The 11,251-nt window shown below is 40.6% G+C and overlaps 1 protein-coding gene across 9 annotated transcripts in view; it reads left to right on the top strand.

Annotated features, from left to right (window-relative positions):
- Nucleotides 1-5,348: 5,348 nt before the first annotated feature.
- Nucleotides 5,349-11,251, top strand: part of ptprua (protein tyrosine phosphatase receptor type Ua) — a 206,453-nt gene continuing 200,550 nt past the window's right edge. For 8 of the 9 annotated variants that reach the window (XM_024298204.2, XM_024298216.2, XM_024298209.2 and 5 more), the window contains exon 1: nucleotides 5,352-5,715. In XM_024298204.2, coding sequence (XP_024153972.1) covers nucleotides 5,646-5,715 — 70 coding nt within the window. In that variant the 5' untranslated portion in view covers nucleotides 5,352-5,645. Of the gene's footprint in view, nucleotides 5,716-11,251 lie in introns of all 9 variants that reach the window. The other variant, XM_036214365.1, reaches the window with a different exon arrangement.

The raw sequence follows: 11,251 nt of genomic DNA on the forward strand, positions 1-11,251 counted from the left end.
ATACGGTTCTATACCACATCTACATCTGATCAGGTTCTCTGAAACTACCTTAACACCGGGTATGTGACGCACATTCAAAAATGAGCGATTATCTAAAAAATGCATTTAGGATGTGCTGTTCACACTGGACTATCACTATTAGTCAACGTCCATCACCTACAGTTGGAAGAAGTTTGGTGCAAAATGTCAAAGTGGTGCAAATCTCATGAATCTTGCTTCAGGTTTTTCTTTCACAGCTCTATTCCGATATATGAAAGACTTAGATATACATCCACACAATTATTATCTTGTCCTTCATGATCACTTTTATACATGGTTGTGTGAATTAAAAGAGACGCCTACCATACATCTACCAAAGCCCTGATTGGTCACAGCTCCACCCAGTTTAACTTGTAACACGCATTCTATTGATGAATGCAATATCAGTCTTTAAAATGTGCATTGCCACATGTGAAAATAAGAGTTTTAAATACACGTTAAAGAGCAATTAATTAGACTTTTCATTGAAAGTGGTCACTTGAACGAGGGCGGTGTGAACGTAACTTGAGACCGGCTGATTCATGAAATCCTCCTTCCAATGTCCTTCTCTATGATTGAGAAAATCTTCATCAACAAAGAATCTACAGTCATCCTTTTACAAATTTTATCTGTATTAAAGATTAATCTGGAAAGCCACTTCTACTGGATGATCGTGGTCATTATTTCCATGCATACTCTGTCGCAGCGTTAGCTTGAGGCGTCTATCATCAAGCCCTCAGCTTTACCACTGGCTGTAAATGGTTAGCTCTTTTATTGCTTGTTATATGCACATATTGGATGGTCTGTTTTATCTGCTCAGAGGTTTTAACTCTGGGATATTTTATATATCAGGCAACTCTGAGACTGAATCCACTCTATTTGTGCTCTTTCATTACCCAGGAGAGCTCAGACGGCGTCGTTCTTGTGATATATTCCTCCTCTCCAATCCCAGGACTCCCTTTGATTTGGGAAGAAGGGTGTTGGAATATGCTGAGTGGAGTCCGTTTCAGGTTCCTTTTTGACTTGCAAAAAGCTGATCTCTGACTGTTAAAAGGGAACATCTAATCCAGGTGGCTTTTGAAGCACCAACAGAACGTGATAGAACATGCTAAATTACCGTTAATTAAAACCATCTCATGGTGAAAGCAGAGGTCAGGCGTGGAGCAGACCTGCAGGACCAGGGAAAACTCAGCTGCCGGCTTTGCTGCAGGCTTTTCATCTGCTGCCTGAACCCAAACTGTGCAGGTACAACTCTGCAGACCACAGTCTGAATGCTAAACAACCCAACAGGGAGATAATACTGCATCAGAGTCATGAAATATATATGGACAGTGAGCACAGACATGGCTCAGCCAGCGTTTGGCGAGGTGCTGCTACCGGACTCCCCCTCATCAGGAGTGAGTCCGAATGTAATCTGTTGCTTTTTAGCTCGATGCTGAGGAGAAAGAGCTGCGACGGGATGTTTGCTTTGGAGCCAAGAGCCCACTTACAGGGAGCACCGAAGGAAAACATGATGTGAAGGTGCAGTAACCAATGTCCAAATCCAGTGAAAAGACAGTACAAGCAACACAACTGATTAGTTTTAACTTCTTAGCACCTTTATTTCTAAATTGTGCCATTATTTTCACCTAAATAAATGCATTTTATCAAACTTGTAATTTTAACTTTAGATTAAGACATTCTAACACCAGACGGCCTGTATTGATCATGCTAATCACGATAGTTTGGTTAGTCCAACTTCTCCTAGTCCAGCCACCCATTGTCTGAGAATGGTATCCTCCCATCCACTAGGCGGCAGTGTGTTCCCTGGTTTACCATCCACCAGTGAGTGAAAGAAGGTTTTTTTTTTTTGGAATTGTGGTTTTATATTGAGATGCTTCAACAAGGGTTATGACATAACCGACACAGCAGATCAGTAAGGTGCAAGAATGGTTCTATGGACCACCTCAGCAAGCAGAGTCACTTAACTGTTCAATCACAACAGATAAACCTGGGGGCAAAAGGTCTTTGAAAGGAGTTATCTGATCTGAGTAAAGCCACAAGACTAGAAAAGTGTGTGGGAAGAGTAGAACTTGAATCGAGTCTAGTGTCGCTACTCTTAGAACGAGTGCACTGAAAAAACTGAATCTAAAAAGACCATTGACTCAAGAAAAATGTTTCCAATTTTCTGGCTTACCAGATAAATTGTCTTACCAAGAAAGTTTTTAAACGGCAAAAAGTAATTAAAATAAATGTGTTAAATTCCTGAAAATATAGTGTGCTGCAACCTACAGGTTGAAACAATTACGTGTTCTGATTGGTCAACAGCTGTAAGTCCCAGAAGTTGCAAATCATTATGCTCTGGAGCCCCAGTATAAAAGCCCCGCCCATCCATGAGTCTGTAAAAGTTAGCTTTAGCATGGCACTAGGAGGTGTTTTGCCTTCCGATGTTAAAAATCTACTGGCTTACACAACTATCCAGTCGACTTGGAAGTTAGTGCAATTAGCATTATATCTAGCAAACTCCATCCTAGTGATGGATTTGTAATGAACATTGTTTAATATGTTAGCCTATATTAGCTATGATGCTAGCGGCATTTTACTACCCTCAGACATGGGTCCCCTTCGGACCTGCAAACCCACAGCTGCGTCGTCAGACAAGCACTGCCTTGAGCATTGATATATATTACTGGATTGTCTATTCACTGCTATTCACAGACGTTACCGCACAGGCGCCATTGCTAAGAATTGAGTCGCGTCAACAGAACGCAACTGTTTCAATGTAAGACATGTAAGCATCAACCACAAAAATCAGGCTGGCTCCCTCATTTTTTAACCGATTTTCACAAAACATAGCTTGAATTAAAGCATAGAAAATGATTGATGTCATGGTATAGATACTTTTTTATTATCTCTAAAAACTGTAAATTGCGCAAGAACTGTGCCTCCTAGTGTTACAGCTACATAAACCTGACCTAATAGTCAATTATAGATCCAAGCCACACCTCCGCCACCCAGTCCGGCTGCACTAGCCCCGCCCCCTTTTTGGCATTTTTCAAATCTGAGCTGAGAATGGACAGCTGCCCTGTTTAGTTACCCTTTACACATTTTTTTTCCCCCGGAAAAATTATTCAAAAGGAATGCAAAGTCGTCTATATTTGCCAATGTAGTCAGTATTGATGCACGCTGGTTTTTTTTTTTTTTTTGCAAAGGGAACATTTTAGGGCACTCAATATTGGATGATAAACGCATTATATAGTGTACTATATAGTGTGCAGTGAAGGAAGTTGGACATAGCCTATAATTTCAAAATCCTAGAAATTTCCCAGAAGTCTCTGCAAAAAAAGAAAAAAAAAAGTGTGCATCGATGCTAACTAGATTAGCAAATATTGACCAGAATACATTGCATTTGAACATATTTTTAAGAGAAAAAGTATTTTAATTCAGTTTATTATGTATTTTAATTTATTTTTGAAAATAAACCATCCAAGTTTACATCATTACAACACAGCGGATTCATAAATAATCTTCATAAAATGTTCATATTAATAAGGTTTTTACTTTGTGAAATCTGTGACAGAATGTTTGTCATTATTTTTTTTAATTAATTAGCGTGATGTCTGAATTTCTTTTAAAATCTAGTCCTCTAGCTAGCCCTGCACTATGTAGTTATTTAGTAGTAGAAAGTAGTGAGAAAAAAAGTTAAAGTTAAAATAAAGTTATTGTCAATTAAAAATAAAGATGGAAGGAGGAACAACACTGTTATTTTACAGTGTTTAGCAACTTCCTATATTTGTCTATATGTGTCGTCCAAACCTTAAGAAGAGGTTAAAATTACACAGTAAAAGGGAAAAAGTGAGTGGAATAAAAAAAAAAAAAAAAAAAAAATTTTCAACTCATTGACAGATTTGTTTATGTTCAAAGTGTAAGAATTTTTGACTAGCCTGGAGGTCACAAATCCACATTGGTAGACCATTAATCTTAATTTAACACATAATTTACTGGATGGGCTGGTTGGCTGCATGCAGGCCCGCATGGTAAACCCGGGTTTGTTTCCCAGAGGATGTGACGAGCTTAATCCAGTGAGGGTCCTTATAAGCAAAACCCTTCATGCTACTGGCTAACTGTGGTTTCTGTGCCGATCCCTAAACCGGATTAAATACAGGGTTGTGTCAGTTGTGTCTGCTGTAAAGTTTTCAACCAAACCAAATGTGCGGATCAGAGACAGCAGATTCACTGCTGGAACTCCTGACAGGATTTGACAAAAGGTGAACAACTTGAGATGGGAATAGTCGATGATCCAGCTAAATCTGCTTAACTTGAGGTTGTCAGAAGTTTCCCATCATCATTTGACAGGATTTCCTTTCATTGCTGTTTTTCAGAGAGGATTTTCTGCTTGAAGAAGTCATGCAGTTACAACAGCAGATTTTTGAAGAAAGAGTCGCTGGAAAACAGCTAAAGACCAAATTCCTGCAACGAAACATACTAGTTCTATAACGATGCATCCATTTACAGCTCCTGGTTCTTTCTTCAGCTAACCTCGATGTGTGTCTTTGCATTTATGCTGCAAGGTTTTCCTTTTAAAGTTAAATTGAAATGGGTTACATGATCATTTACTTTTGTTTTGTGTTCAGAAATGTTGAAAGTTAAGTGTGGAAAGCAGAAACCCTAAAACAGACTTAATGAACTCAACCTGTTCCACACTAAACACGTTTTCGAGAACTTACTTTGAGCCAAAGACAAAAACTTTTTGATCAGATAACTTGGAGCATCTTTTATTCCCTCACATCTGAAGACTATAACCAGGCTTAATATAGAAATCAGAGAATATCTGGTCTTTCCAGGGTGGTTTAGTATGACTCCATAGTATTAAAGGAAAAACTAATTTCCCATGATTCCACGCAAACACGTTGGACAGAGCAAGAGGCCAGAAACTCCTCTAAAACTGTGTTTTTCAACCTTTTTTGGGGCCAAGATTTAGTTGTTCCTTGATAAAAACCACAAGCCACAACCAATAATATTAATAATAAAAAAGAAACTACTTTGTATTTTACAGTCATTCATATAAAAAGTCTTTTAACAAATAAACACAATGATCATACATATTTACTGGAATGAAGATGAGCTGATGTCTTGCCAATGATATTTACTTTGGTGAAATTGAATAATTTCCCATATTGCACTACTGTAATAAAAAAATACAGACTGAAAAACTAGTTTTTCACCCCCAAAACTGCAGAAGACTTTAATAATGGGTTCAAAAATAAGTATTTATTCATGGGAAAAATGCACAGCTGTTCTAATGAGAAATTCTAAGAACACTGTCATGCTCCTTGTGAGTTTCTGGCTGGAGCAGTTCCCTCTTCTCGCCGCATGGAGGCGCCGCAGACACGCATTCCTGCGTCCCACTCCCCGCACGAGTAAAGTGAAGGAGCCGTTAGAGTCAGTGCAGAGGTGCGTGTGTGTGTGGGACTCTTTGAGCGCTTCAGCTGGAGCTCAGTTGCTCCCCGTGCGCGCCGTGGACGCCGTGCGCCTTTGTGGATGGAGCTGAGCGCGCGGCTCCTCTCCGCTCATCCCGCTGCTGGAGTTTCCTGCAGGATCTGCTTGGTGTGAGAGGACGCAGCCTGGACTTTTTACTTTGCCCAAACATGTACCCCGCAGCCTTTCTGCTGATGCTGGCCGTCGGGATCCACGCGGACAGCCTGGAAGGACCAACAGGTAAGACGGGAAGGGACCTGGCTTTACGCGCGCGTGGATCTCTTAAGTTGGCTGAGAGTTTGGGGAAGTGGCCCCTTCTTGTTGATCCTATAGGTTGGAGCAGGTGCGGTTGTGAAGAGCTCCTGAACTTTCCTCGTGGGTTTGTGTTGGACCGTGAACGCATCACGCCCTTTTCATCCCAGGCTGTGAAGCTGTCAGATCAGACTGAAACTTTTTCCTCTGCGGGAAAGCTTCAGGGACCCCCCCTCATTGTCGGACCCCTGCACTAGAGATCTGCGCTAACAGCTGATTTGAGCATCCCTCGCGCGCGTGCTGGGAACTGGAGGTGGCACGCAACTATAGACAGGAGTTCAGGTCCATTCTGAATGTTTGGGGGCTTTGGAGACACTTTCTGAAGTCCTGCAGGAGTGACCCCCCCATGAAGGCTCGTCTGGGTGCGTGGCTCTGATATAAATACTCTCCTTCACGGGAGGGGGGATCAGTTACAGGAGAGCCTGAAGCAGCTGCAGGGGCTGAGACACTCCCAGCTCTGATTTTTGCCTTTTTTTTCATTGGGGGGGGGGGGATCTGTTGAACACTGAGATGAAGCTCATGTTTTTGTCTGCATGACATCTCTTTTTTTCCTTGATTTAATATCATTTCCCCTGTCTTTTCATCTCTGTAAAGCTCTGCTTTAAAGCACATTAATCTTCCCTTCATGTTTAATTAAAGAAGTCATCACCACAAAACATCGGAGCTCTTTAAAGAAATCATTTTAAATTAAAACTGAAATATGTTTTTTTTTAATTACTTGACAAAGATTGTTCATTTTGCTTCAGTTTCCAAGCAGCAAGAGTTTATTTTTAGGGAGCTTTTCACAATCTATTGTTTCAAAGAGGGAAAAGGCTTAAAAAATGACACAAATGATGAAGAAGTTCATTTTTTGATCTGCCCCGTAATCTGAAAAACGATACTTTTGTCAAAAACAGTGTGTGGGTTTAGACCGCAGTGCATCACGATGGAGCGAACATCCTCTGTCTGATGCTCTGACCATCAAAGTACATCTATTTTTGCTTCCTAAAAGCGAATTTAGTCAATAGATTATTCTCAAAAAGACTGATAAGGAGCTGCGAAGAGAAACACACAAAGAGAATACGCAGTTTGTCCACAGCAGTGTGAGCTAAAGATTGAAAATGATCATTTCTGAATATGGATGTATGAATAAAATCATATTTTGTGCTTTACTGAAATGAAAATGTGTGTTAATAACTTAGATTTTTGAGGGAATCAAAGCCAAACACATTTCTGAGAATCAATTTCTTAAATCCAACTGAATCATTCTTCGTTAAAAATATATTTTTCATTAATTAGCCACAAGTTTAAACTCAAAATAGGAATTTGCTTAATGAATTTGTTCATAATCTACCTTTCTGTGCACACAAGTAATCAGATTACTCATGAAGCAATGATTTTTTCAGGTAATCTGGGAGCAAGTTGGCATGAAATTCTCATCTACGAGAAGCTTGAATCTGATTTTACTCCACATTTAGCTCAGTTTCACATCCCTCAGTGCACAAGACAGATAGTTTTCTGCAGCCAATAGAAAGAGAAGAAAAGTTTTTGCGGATCGATGGTACCTTGAGGTTAAAGAAAACTTTCCACTGTGTGACTAAAACTGAAAGAAACATTGCGTGCCTGTTTAAAAAAAAAAAAAAAAAGTTTTAGTGAATAAACTCGTCCTGGAAGAATCCCACATTGAGTTGCATTGATATGAAACTGTAAGATAAACGTTTAAAGGATGTATGTCACATTTTTCTCACATATCATTAAGGATTTTGTCAAAATTGAACATTTTTGTTCACGTTTTCCAGGGGCGGAGCTACAGGGGGCCCAGCAACAAGCTTCATTAAGAAACCGTCAACACAAGATTCTTTAAATATTGCAAAATAACGATTAAAAAAATAACATTAATCTGTAAAAAGTGAAAAATTGGATCAATTCACAAAAGCTCTATAATTAGTTACATTAAAAATAATTGTTTTGTCAAATATTATTTTTGAGTTGAGTAGACCTAACATTTTAATTAGATAAAAACATAAAAAAAGTTTCACGTTTTTCAGTGTAAATTCACATAAAAGTAAAATACCAGGTACTCATTTGTCACCCTTCCAAAGTCTCCTTTCCAAATTTGAGATCAGCTCGAGGAAAATTCAAACTGTTGAACTGAAACCACAATTTATTACAAACCATTGATACAAAACAGTAACATTTCTCTAGAACTTTGCAGTTCGACCGCTCAAAGGTCGACGTGTGGCGCCAAACGCTCTGGATGCCACACCGAAGCCGGCTCTGGCACGGGTTGGGAGGTGGTGGTGGTGTGCTGCTGTGTGGAACCAGCTCAGCCTTAATCCAACCGAAAAGCGCCCCACACACGCACCAACTCTCCGGGGGCAAACGGGAAGGGGGGGCTGTGAATGCGGAACGTCTGCTCGCACAAAAGCCGGTGATGAACCGCGGATGCCGGGGAGGAAACAACACAAAAAAAAGTCTTTAGTGGAACAATGGCAAATTGTATAATGAGTACACGTTGTTAAAGAAAGGGACAGCTCTGTAATTATAGATCATGATAATGAAACGGTGCCGGACTGTTTCAGCAGCAGAAAATCAGACAAATATCAGAGTGTTGGTTGTCGGCCGTGTTTTCCACGCAGCTGGAATTACTGGCGTTAAAAAGGAAAGGATGAATCCAAATCCTGGCTTTTTCTGATAAAAGTTGCTTCAAAAAAGACTCAACACCTGGAGGGTGTAAAACCCACCTGAAGCTCCTCCCTCAAGCTCCACCCCTTTTATCAGAAACCACGCCACACCAAACTCCTGCAGGAGTTTGACTGGATTGTTTCTTCTACGGACGGCGAGTTTGTGATGCGCAGAAACGCCGTCTGTGGTTAAGCGGTAGAATTGTTGGGTGTTAATTCATTACACGCTCGACTGATTCTTTTCAGTCACAATTAATAGTTTGATCACAGCGAGGTGTCATAATCACGATCATGTCTGCATTATCATCATAATTGTTCCTGTTTGCCATTCTGGAAGACATCTGTTTGAAACAGAAAGGCCACCGTTCTTCTTTGTTTTCACCGTCTGATAGAGGGAAGTCTGTTAATTAAATTGTTTGACTTTATCTTTATGTGTTCGTTTTAGCTGTGACAAAATGAACCGAGACGATCATTTCCTCAGATTTCATGATCTGGTTGATGCTGTGATAACAGGAGAACGGTGTTCAGCTCCAATTTGTTTAAATATAAGCTTTTAAAATGGATGTGTGAAAAACTTCTGCGTGCAGAGCGTTGACCTGGTTCTAATCTGAAACCCGGACTACCTGGGTCAGAGAGAGTGAACTGGTCTGATTGGGCCATAGAAATCACCAGATGACCAGGTGCTTTTATGAATATTCAGAATTAGAGTTCCTGAACTGGAAATAAAAATGATTTATGGACATTTTCCCTTGGTGAGATATTAGTCAGCTGCACATGTGGGCAGTTTTAGGACTGAACAGCCTCTGCTGTTTGCTGGTGAGAGTTTCTGCTGAATGCTCAACATTACTTCCATTTGCATTCTAAAACAGTCAAAGTCAGTCACTCAAGAATGAAGTGGAGCCAAAGACTGTTTGTAAGAATGTGAAGACATTAGAAGTCAAATTCTCGACACAAGTTCAGTGTTGTCATTTGGAAGCACAAGGCCTTGGTTGCTTTCCAGTTCAAACTTGTTGGGTCCACAAGAGTCTCATGGGATGTGTATCGCCATCTTCTAATCTGAAGTCAAGAACAAAAGAGTGATGCTCTCTAGGATCTAGGATGGACTATGAAGATCAGAAGCGTGAAATCCCATGACTTTATCCTCACCAGGAACTGTGGAAGACTGTGATAAATGGTGTTTACTTAATAAGTGCTTTACTCCTTTCTTAGAAGTGCTTTACAGTCACAGTCTCATTCACCCATGCACACACACATTCACACACTGATGATGAACCTATAACCACCAGGAACAATGTGGAGTTTAGTGTCTTACTTGAGGACACTTGAACACATGAGCGAGCAGTGCGGTTCTATCTTCTGGTTAGAGGTCGACCACTCTACCTCTATACCACAGCGTCCGCATGGACAGACCATGACTTTATTGTCGCCTTAAAAGGAGCATACATCAGGAAATTTATGCATGTGATTCCCATATTGGCTGTCTTTGACAGAGCCTGGGATTTGAACATGCCACCATGCTTACACCAGATTTTACGAACTATAAGACACATTAGCCGAGACAAAACGGTCAGAGATAAGTCCGCTAGTCACTCTAGCTCACATTATTTTCGTTGCGTCTCCGGTCCATTCCTCCTCCCCCCTGGCTCCCAGAGGAGTGGTTTGTCCTGCTACCACCATGTCATCAACATCTGAAACTTAAGTGATCAGACCTCCTCTCTTAGTCCTTGTAAAATGCAGGTTTTGTCTCATAAATGATGCTATGTTTTTAAACTTTACTTTTCCATGGTCAAAATGGACACTGTGTTATCTGCGGTGTTAACGTGCCTAATCGCATGGGCACCTTAAATTGATAACATTTGCATTTATTTTCTAATATTTTTATTTTGAAGTACACCTGAAGTTTTTATTTTGAAATCTGGACCTACAAAAGATATTTAATACTGTCCATGGAGTAATGGGACATTTTTCTGTTTTAAAGTGTCCTTTTCTTCCACTGAAAGAGCCCTAAAACTTCAGTTTTGTCCTTTCAGTGTCGTTTCTCTGGGACATGTAAATATGGAAGAGTTTGACTTTATTGAAGATTTGTATTTGCAGAACGCCCTTCTCAAAAAACACAATTTTCTCATGGAATCTTAAAGTGTTCACATCTTTTTGTACGGCAAACATTTAAGGCAGACAAAAAAAAAAAGTGTTTTTCTTCTCCCGAGTCTGAAGAAAACTGGTTTGAAGGATGAAAATAAACGAAGGCGCCGCTACTGTTGCTGCAGATCACACTGTGGCGCACTTTTATTTATTTTTATATTGACGTCTTTCAAGTAGTCCTCCCAGCCGTGCTTATCTCAGATGCGCCGCGTGCAATTTTTTCAATTTAATCAAGTGACTGAGGAGATTGGGACGTGTGGGGAGCCTCACGTTGGTGGTTGAGGGGGTGGTGGTGGCGGGGGTAACAAACAGACCATCCCAGGCTTTCACCGCCTCATGACATTAATCTGGCAGTGCGGCTGCTGTTCCTCTGGCGTGCCTGTCACCACCACGCACCCACAATGGGGCTGACAGTGCTGCCACAACGCCTTGATCTGACCTGTGGGGCGGCTTTGTGGGGCCAAACGGGGCCCTGCCCATCTCTTCAGGTGTTGGAGGAGGGGGCAGGGGCGGAGTTATGGGGGGCAAAGGGAGGCAGTGTTCCCCCTGCCCCAATAAATAAAGATTAAGAAATTAACAAAACAAGCTTCTTAAAGCATTGCAAATCAACAATTAAAAATAGCATTAAATTAAATAAATATTTAATTAAAAAGAAATGG

Source organism: Oryzias melastigma, linkage group LG11 (assembly GCF_002922805.2).
Source record: "Oryzias melastigma strain HK-1 linkage group LG11, ASM292280v2, whole genome shotgun sequence".
In the NCBI taxonomy this organism is placed as follows: domain Eukaryota; kingdom Metazoa; phylum Chordata; class Actinopteri; order Beloniformes; family Adrianichthyidae; genus Oryzias; species Oryzias melastigma.